Here is a 10,230-nt window from a genome sequence, read left to right as displayed (position 1 = left end):
TAACTGCAGTTTAATATCACTAGACTGGACTGGAATTACATTGTAACTGCAGTTTAATATCACTAGACTGGGCTGGAATTACATTGTAACTGCAGTTTAATATCACTGGACTGGACTGGAATTACATTGTAACTGCAGTTTAATATCACTAGACTGGACTGGAATTACATTGTAACTGCAGTTTAATATCACTGGACTGGACTGGAATTACATTGTAACTGCAGTTTAATATCACTAGACTGGACTGGACTGGAATTACATTGTAACTGCAGTTTAATATCACTAGACCGGACTGTACTAATAATAGAACTAGAATATGAATTATTATCGAGCGGTACCATACTTTTGTTTCTTTCTGACAGACAGCACTGGTGTCTAAGGGGGAGCTGTTGTAAACAAACAAGGAATTATGTTAACGTAAATTTTAACATCAATTTTATAAACAATCTAGCTCTGGGTAAGTCTGCTGGCTGTATTCTCTATAGCCAAAACCAGGCCTTGTTGCCTTGCCAGTTCATTTACATTCTCTTAAATGTAGATTCAGCTGCAGCTTCCTCTGTGCTCGACAGCTTGCAGCATGCTCTGGTCTTTGCTGTTGTTTTTACTTGTGTACTAGATGATTTTTTTTTTCTTTATGATTTTAGTTTTGATTTATTCAGAACTTGCATTGCAGATGTAAAAACAAAACTAAGAATATTTTAAAACATAAAATACATATTTTCTGCCAAGTGATGTTTCAGCTGTTTTTTTTCTGTTGTATAAGAATATATGCTACAGATGTAATTGTGTGTGTGTTTTTTTGTTTTGTTTTACTCCACAAAAGGTGCTTTGACCACCAACATCTTAAGTGCATAATTAGAGAAGAACTTGTGTTTCCCCTCACTTCAGTCCCAAGTTCTTCGCCGGGGATAACAGGAACGTTTCTACGCTTGTTTCTCTATACAACAACGTTTCTCTATACAGAACTGTTTACGACATTACAAGATAAGGTAGAAATTACCTTAATTGAACATATTATTATTATTATTATTATTAATACCATATTACGAAATTATATTATTAATTGGGCAACCCCTGCAAAAAAAAAAAGCTGAAAAAGAAATTTACCTTACGTTATAAAACAATAACAACCAGAGAACAACCAATCAGAGTACAGCTCTGGCCAAACGTTTTACATCACCTAGAATTTTAGGGTAGAGACATAATTAAACTGAATAAATAAATAAATATGAATATAATTTTGATATTTTATTTAACATCATTTACATCAAAGAAACTACACAATTACATTGTAAATTGTACTTCATGGTACATTTCAAAATCTTTCAATTGTTGTCAGTTTTTCGTTAAGTATATGGGCAAATACAAAGAGGTGTGGAATTCAATATGTTAACAAGGGAACATTATTCAGCAGCTTTCACTGGACTCTATGAAGCTGAGGGAGTTCATTCTATATAGAGGGGGTGCAATTCAATATGATAACAAGGGAACATTATTCAGCAGCTTTCACTGGACTCTATGAAGCTGAGGGAGTTCATTCTATATAGAGGGGGTGCAATTCAATATGTTAACAAGGGAACATTATTCAGCAGCTTTCACTGGACTCTATGAAGCTGAGGGAGTTCATTCTATATAGAGGGGGTGCAATTCAATATGTTAACAAGGGAACATTATTCAGCAGCTTTCACTGGACTCTATGAAGCTGAGGGAGTTCATTCTATATAGAGGGGGTGGAATTCAATATGTTAACAAGGGAACATTATTCAGCAGCTTTCACTGGACTCTATGAAGCTGAGTGAGTTCATTCTATATAGAGGGGGTGCAATTCAATATGTTAACAAGGGAACATTATTCAGCAGCTTTCACTGGACTCTATGAAGCTGAGGGAGTTCATTCTATATAGAGGGGGTGCAATTCAATATGTTAACAAGGGAACATTATTCAGCAGCTTTCACTGGACTCTATGAAGCTGAGGGAGTTCATTCTATATAGAGGGGGTGCAATTCAATATGTTAACAAGGGAACATTATTCAGCAGCTTTCACTGGACTCTATGAAGCTGAGGGAGTTCATTCTATATAGAGGGGGTGCAATTCAATATGTTAACAAGGGAACATTATTCAGCAGCTTTCACTGGACTCTATGAAGCTGAGGGAGTTCATTCTATATAGAGGGGGTGCAATTCAATATGTTAACAAGGGAACATTATTCAGCAGCTTTCACTGGACTCTATGAAGCTGAGGGAGTTCATTCTATATAGAGGGGGTGCAATTCAATATGTTAACAAGGGAACATTATTCAGCAGCTTTCACTGGGCTCTATGAAGCTGAGGGAGTTCATTCTATATAGAGGGGGTGCAATTCAATATGTTAACAAGGGAACATTATTCAGCAGCTTTCACTGGACTCTATGAAGCTGAGGGAGTTCATTCTATATAGAGGGGGTGCAATTCAATATGTTAACAAGGGAACAAGAGTTATTCAGCAGCTTTCACTGGACTCTATGAAGCTGAGGGAGTTCATTCTATATAGAGGGGGTGCAATTCAATATGATAACAAGGGAACATTATTCAGCAGCTTTCACTGGACTCTATGAAGCTGAGGGAGTTCATTCTATATAGAGGGGGTGTAATTCAATATGTTAACAAGGGAACATTATTCAGCAGCTTTCACTGGACTCTATGAAGCTGAGGGAGTTCATTCTGCAGGATCGTGTAAAGCTGTTGCTCATAGCTGTGTATTTACATGGTTACCATCTGTCGCTCGAAGAAGGAGACGATCACATGACAAATTAAAATATAAGGGGGCGGGTTTAGTACTATCCAATCACCGCTCCAATAACAAACTGAGATTGGCAGCATTTTAACACCAATGAATCCGAAGAGGAGGCGGGTCTGAACCGGGTTTTCACCCAATCGCGGCTTCCCACTGAGATAAACATGGACGGCGAGTGGTGAGAGGAGGTTAAATTTTACCTGGCTGGCCCGCGTCCGCTTTCTGTTTGGATTCAGTTTATTTTCAAGTCGAATTATTATTATTATTGAATACATTTTAAAAGATGAACATTCTCCCGAAGAAGAGCTGGCACGTCCGCAACAAGGATAACGTGGCGCGCGTGCGGAAGGACGAGGCGCGCGCCGCGGAGGAGGCGCGCGAGCGGCAGCGCAGAGTGGAGCGCGCCGAGCAGGAGGTAACCATGGCGACCGAGCGGGGCCGCGTCACGGCGTGCTTGTTTACTCGTTTCTTTTGTGTGTGTTTTTATTTATTTTTTTAATAAAAAGTACATTTTAATAATGTTCGGTGAGACGTAAAGCCGAGGTCCCAGTCTAAGTGACTCTGCAGCAGCGGTTATGATGTATAGTTCACCCCTATAAAAACACTAAATTACTTATTAATATTTAGATATATGAGGATCTTATTAAATTCTTATTATATATGTAAGAGATTCGTATTAAATTCAGTGACAAACATTTCAATTATTGAAGACATTTAGTGAAAAATGCTAAATATAACTACATGTACGGATTTACAAAATTAAATTTTAGTATTTCGGTATTGACCATTGTGAATAAATAAAATATATGCATTGGTTGCAACATTATGACTCTAAAGGTTAATAAATAATAGATAACTTAATCTTAAAGGTTAATGAATACGATAACTCTTTTTTTATTTATTGTTTTAGTTAATAGTTTGGCTTTTCATAGCGTTCACTCCGGTCTTAACTGTTTCTTGAAAGGAGAACATTCCACGTAAATGATATAAAAAAAACTGAGACCAAACTGCTTTATAATGTGTGTAAAAGTCTCTGAATAGTCGTATTTAAGTTGTATTTAATGCACTATATCACTGTATTTAATGCACTATTTCATGTATTCTTCACTTTCCACTGTATTTAATGTATTATGCATTGTTTTTACTGTATATCATGTATGATGCATTTCTCTGTATTTGAAGTATTATGTATTTTCTTGTTGTTACTGTATCTTGTAAAGGTGTTCCACTGTGAAAGGCGCTATATAAAATAGATTAATTTGATTGATTGATTGATTAAAGACTGGAGAAGAAGCTTTGAAGATACAGCCCTGCTAGTCTTGCAAGGAGGTTAGCTTGGCAGATTCATTTATATAGGTGTGGGTAATTTATAGTGTGCCAAGTGGGTGGAATTACATACCATGTAAATCTTACCTGCCTTCCTGTCTGTCTGTCTGTCAGGCCCGAACGAATTTCCTGCGCAGTAAATGCCGTGCTTCACTTCCCGAGTCCGGGAATGCGGCGCTGGTAGGAAAGGAGGAGGAGGAGGGAGGAAAAGAGGGAGAGAAGCACCTGGACCTGTTCGGAGAGAGGGATCTAGGAGGAGGCGAGAAGAGGGGCAACAAGGACTACGAAGCCGACAAGAAACAAGAACAGGTGAGTGACTGTGTGTGAGAGCGGGAGGGTGTCGAGTGAACTGTCCTGCAATTGGGCACACAGCCCTACCCTTGGGTGCACAGTGTTCTGTAAGACATTCCTCTTGGTTTTATGTATCAGTCCTTGCGGCAGGCTCCTCGTAGTCTGAAAGCTGTAAATGTGTTATAATTAGGGCTTCTAGTTTTCAGTGTTTGTTTTCCTTCTCTCTCCCTCCCTTTAAACCTTAATTAATAGTCGTTAAATATTAACTGAACAGCAGACTGTTCAAATAGCGACACGCTGCTGGAAACGAACGCAGTGGAAATTAATAAACAATCAGATTAGAACCGGATCGTTATGCAGGTTCAGATGGAATCAGGGGAGAACAATACGCTTCGCTTGAGAACGCGATCAAGACATGAAGGGTACAAAGAAACAGCTTCCTTTGGGAATTAGCGTTTGAGCTGGTTCAAATCCCAGCTCAGCCCCTGACTCGCTGTGTGACCCTGAGCAAGTCACTGAACCTCCTTGTGCTGCGTCTTTGGGGTGAGACGTTGTTGTAAGTGACTCTGCAGCTGCTGATCACTAGTTCTATCACCAAACTCCTCAATAATGCCGTGCAAGTCATTATTTTATTACTATAACATCTCAGAAAGCTCTGCCAGTGTGTGTGATATTCTCTGAGCGCTGGAGTCACTGAACCTCCTTGTGCTGCGTCTTTGGGGTGAGACGTTGTTGTAAGTGACTCTGCAGCTGCTGATCACTAGTTCTATCACCAAACTCCTCAATAATGCCGTGCAAGTCATTATTTTATTACTATAACATCTCAGAAAGCTCTGCCAGTGTGTGTGATATTCTCTGAGCGCTGGAGTCACTGAACCTCCTTGTGCTGCGTCTTTGGGGTGAGACGTTGTTGTAAGTGACTCTGCAGCTGATAAAAGCTCACACACCCTAGTCTCGTATCTTGTAAAGTGCTTTGTGATGGTGCTGCACTATGAAAGGCGCTATATAATAATAAAGATTATTGTTATCCCTCCAGTGGGGGAATGTAAATTGACATTTTTAAATTGGCGCAAAAATCGGGGTAAAATAATTGGGCAGTCTACAGTTTCTAAAATAAATAAAACAGGATTGACAGTGTTTTGTATTTCTCTCTCTTTCTCTCTCTTTGTTTCAGGAAAAACGTGAGCGTGCGATTGGTCTGCTGGTGTCTCTAGGCCCTGCCCCTGGCACTGCCACACCCTGGTACCTAAAGGGGCAAGGGAGTGAGAAAGAGGGAGCGCCAACGACAGGAAAGCAGGAGGAGACGAACCGAGCCAAGAAGCCAAGGACAGAGCCCGGTGAGAGCTTACTGCTTTGAGATACACATCTTCAAAACCTGAGTGATGAACTGAGGGACAGCCTTCACACTGATTAACCCCACTTGTACACCTAGGCTACCAAAACGATGCGAGCAGAGCTGCAGAAACGGATGAGACGATTATCTGGATAAGCTCACCACATGCGAGGAGCACTGGTTTTAATTGGGATGGTTTGCCAATCAGAGTGAAACAGCTGCTTGGGTTTGTGTGGATCGCTGCTCTCCACAGGGTCTAGGAAAAGCAGCGATCCTCACAAACCCAAGCAGCTGTTTCTCCACTCTTCACTCTGAATGGGGAAACCCGCCCGATCGACACCAGCGCCTGATTTCAGTGGAGAGCTCGATCCCAATAAACCAGGTTCCTGTAGCAAAGTCTTCAGCAATCACACCTATTGCATCCTGCCAGCTCCTGTTTGAATGCACAGGTTGGTTTATGTTTTCAGCTCTTTGTAAAGGGCTGTACTGTACAGTAATGCTGTGCGTGTGTGTCTGTCCAGAGAAGGGGACCGAGAAAGAGAGGAAAGAAGAGAAACTGAAGGCTCTGCTCGACCCGCTCAGAGACATGGAGAGAATAATGAAGAGAAAGAGGAAGAGCGAGAAAAAAGAGGAGAGGAAGAGCAAGGAGAGGAGGAGAGAGGAAGCAGGGGGCAGGTGAGGATCTGGCTGAGTATGGACTGCCTCTGTCTGTCTGTCTGTATAGGGTCATTCATAAACAGTGCAAGATTTTTCATTTTTTTCAAAGTTATAAACAGTATCACATGAAAAAATAAATCTCGGCATATACCCCATCCCCACAGTTTGACCCTCCAAGGAGGTGCAAGACTTCTTTCACAACTGCACATTTGAGACCTCTATAGCAGGGGTCTCCAGCCCTGGTCCTGGAGAGCTGCTGTGGCTGCTGGTTTTCGTTTCAACCAATCTCTCAGTTACTTAATTGAACCAGTTATTGGCTTAATTAGTCAAGATGAACAGGTGTTGCAGATCTTTTGCCACTGATGATGTAAAGACACAAAAGGGGGGAGGGGGGGGGTAGATCTGAGCAATACACAGAGCCCCCCCCCCTGCACCACAGAGATAACACGGACTCTAACAAAGGAGAGAGCTGCTTCTGCATCCAGCGCTGAAAGAATATCACAGACATTTGCAGAGCTTTTTGAGATGTTACAGTAATAAAATAATGACTGGGATCACATTATTGAGGAGTTTGGTGATCGAGTGATCAGGAGAGGATTGATCAGTATGCACGACTATGAAGAGAGATGTGATAAATACAGAGAACACGGGGTGGGGCTGGAGATGCAGGGCTGAGTGTGCTGTTGATATGCAGGGCCTTTTAAACCTGTTTCACTGGGAATGAAATGACTTGCAAACAGCGATTTCATTAACAGAGTTTATTAACAGATACCATGCATGCTGTGAACTACACACCTGATACCTGCAGAGGTAAGAGCTATGGAATTGTAGGGGATAACGAAGGTTAAACTAATATAGTGAAGCTCGCTTGAAACCCATAAGTGGCACAGCACAGCTGTGCAGGAAGCAGTGGTGAGAGGATATTTTCAACTCAACCAACCCAGGACACACAGAATCAAGGAACTGGTGAAGTGAGGTGTATTTGACATGGTGCAGAAGAGATGTCTGTTCTGTGTTTGGAACAACATTGTAACCCACGCCAGGAAAGTGACAGTGTTTAGATACTGTTAGGAAAGCAGAGATCACAAAGTTCAGCTTCACACACACACACACAGTTAGGCAAGATACATAAGACAGGTACTCATTAGTGCTGGAGAGAAAAGCTACCTGAATCCTCTCCTGACGAACAATGTTCTCCCAGAACATTAGGCATTTCTGTTTATAACTTGGTGCCACGGTGTTTAAGCTTTATGTGTGTAACTTCTGAGTATTGGAATCAAGAAATAGAAGCTTACTACCATAGCCGCTGGTGTTGTGCGCACTCATTTGCAGACACTGTGTTCGTTTCCTTGCAGAATTATTGGGCACAATCACTTCCAGCCACTTGCTTGCAAGGCTGGTAGCTGGAGATGGCACAAACTCGCAGCGATGGCCTCCAGTTTTGACTCTCTCTTTGTTCTGCTGCTCTTCAGCTCGTCCCTGGAGCGACTGCGCGAGGAGAGGAGGCGGAGGGAGGCAGCGGAGCGACTGCGAGCGCAGGCCCTGTTGAAGAAAGGGAACGAGAAGGAGGGGAAAGAAGAGGAGGAGGATGACAGGAGCAGACCTTACAGCAGCCAGTACCACCCAGAACTGTCCAGGAAGAGGCAGAGAAGAGACTTGGGCAGCGACCCGTACGGCTTTAATACAAAAAAGAACTGAGGGGCTGAGGAGCCCACACTGTGCCGCCCCGGCGCACGGGTCTAGTGGAAACAGGTGCATCTTGTCTAGTGTTTTGAGAGTGTGGTTTCGGCCACTGCAGCCCAGTCTGTTCCTTGATACGATGCAAGGCTAGAGGACACCTCGAATAGCACAGTGCCGTATCTCATACGGCTAGAAGCGAAGGCTATTTTAAAAACAAACCCAAGTATTTTTTTCTTATTTTGTGATGAAGCCGTTTAATAAGACATGTTTAATTCATATTTTGCTAATAAGACCACTGATAAAAAGACCAAAAATAAATAAAACAGCCACAAATGTTTGTTCAGCTTCCACCATCTTTGCATCTGTTTAATCAATCCCACAACGCAATGTGATCTTTTCCAGCACTGCACCTGTGAACTCTGTGCACTCAAACCACACAGACAGGAGAATCATTCAGAGCTACTAACATCAGAAATACCAAATTATTTATATTGTGCATCTTTAAGGAACATTACGGAGTGTGCGACCTTAATTGCCTCGATCATCTTGAGCCGCGGGAAACCAAAATCTGAAGGACTGTCCCTTACTTATTGGCAAAAGTCAAGAGACAATCACTTATACTGCAGACTGTTACCTTACTGAGGTCTGCACCTTTGTACGTTGAAGCATTGTTGTGCATGAAAGGTTATATTGTGACTTTTGAGAGAGAGATAGAGATAGATATAGATATAGATATATATATATATATATATATATATATATATATATATATATATGATAGATATCTATCATATATATTTGATCTGCCTCGGTTTTTTACAGACCGTTCAAAAAGCACTTTTAGTTTTGTTTTCACACACGTTTGATTTCTTGTGACATTTTTTTGAGTTTTTTTTTTTTTCGCCTGTTGAACTGCAAGAACAAAGTTTACAAACGAGAGGAGCCCGCTCTGTCCCATCTTGCTCGTTTGGTTGTTAGTAGCTTATTGATCCCAGAATCTCATCAAGCAGCTTCTTGAAGGATCCCAGGGTGTCGGCTTCAACACCATTACTGGGGAGTTGATTCCAGACCCTCGCGATTCTCTGTGTAAAAAGGTCGCCGCGTAGTCTTCTTTGTTCAAGACTGAACAGATTCAATTATTTTAGCCTGTCTGCATATGACATGCCTTTTAAACCCGGAATAATTCTGGTCGCTCTTCTTTGCACTCTTTCTAGAGCAGCAATATCCTTTTTGTAGCGAGATGACCAGAACTGAACACAATATTCAAGATGAAGTCTTAAATGCACTGTAGTTTTAACATTACTTCCCTTGATTTAAATTCAACACTTTTCACAATGTATCCGAGCATCTTGTTGGCCTTTTTTAAGGCTTCCCCACATTGTCTAGATGAAGACATTTGGGCTCAAAGGGTGACTCATGTCAGCAGGTTTCGGGGGTGGGGAGAGCCTGTGTCTGTGCCGCTGAGAAACTGTACCTTCCTTTAAAAAGTGATGCTACTGTGAAGAGAGTGAGGCACTGGACAGTAAAGTACATCATGAGCAATGGGTATTGCACCAATGTTTGTCTAAAGTAAATATTCTCAGTAGATTTATTTGGTACAAACAGAACAAAATCAAATCTGAACATCTGTTTTAAAGGTGTTTTCTATTATATTTAATTTCAGCTGCAAGCCTTTCTTAATTGACTGAAGACACCGAGAAAGACTTCATGGAAACATTTGTCCCTCAAATTTTCCTTCTGAAGTATATTTTAGCGCGACTACATTGTACTTCATAGATATGGAGGAAGTTCAATCCTGTACTTATTTTATGAAAAATGACAGATTGGCAAGCGCACGTTTCAGAGGACAAGTATTCCAGCCTCTATTGTAAAGGCAAGGATCTGCAAGTGATACTTTGGAGGTTTTGCCTTTAACAGAACTATATTAAAGTTATTTGCAAGAAGGAACTTGCCAGATTATCTTTGTGATCCTATGTAAACCCACTTGTGCCCTCATTTTTTTCAGGCTATTTCCAAAATAATACATTTAAAAATAAAAAAACACCTACTTTGCATCCACACTTCAAACACCTTCACACTTCCTGGTGTTTCAGCATTCCAAGACACAAAGAATATTAAGAGATTGTTTTAAAAAAAATTAAACAAAATGGATTCAAAGCAGGAAGTTACT

The 10,230-nt window shown here is 41.2% G+C and overlaps 1 protein-coding gene across 1 annotated transcript; it reads left to right on the top strand.

The window, feature by feature from the left end:
- The first annotated feature begins 2,922 nt into the window (after window positions 1-2,922).
- leng1 (leukocyte receptor cluster (LRC) member 1) lies at window positions 2,923-8,397 on the top strand. Its single transcript, XM_041231860.1, has 5 exons — window positions 2,923-3,188; window positions 4,214-4,408; window positions 5,565-5,727; window positions 6,245-6,398; window positions 7,853-8,397. The coding sequence occupies exons 1-5, from the start codon at window positions 3,057-3,059 to the stop codon at window positions 8,076-8,078; spliced, it is 870 nt and encodes a 289-aa protein (XP_041087794.1). The 5' UTR covers window positions 2,923-3,056; the 3' UTR covers window positions 8,079-8,397.
- Window positions 8,398-10,230: the final 1,833 nt, after the last annotated feature.

Source organism: Polyodon spathula, chromosome 29, assembly GCF_017654505.1.
Source record: "Polyodon spathula isolate WHYD16114869_AA chromosome 29, ASM1765450v1, whole genome shotgun sequence".
NCBI lineage: Eukaryota > Metazoa > Chordata > Actinopteri > Acipenseriformes > Polyodontidae > Polyodon > Polyodon spathula.
The sequence above is the reverse complement of the archived record's forward strand: the minus strand, read 5'-3'. Positions and strand labels throughout refer to the sequence as shown.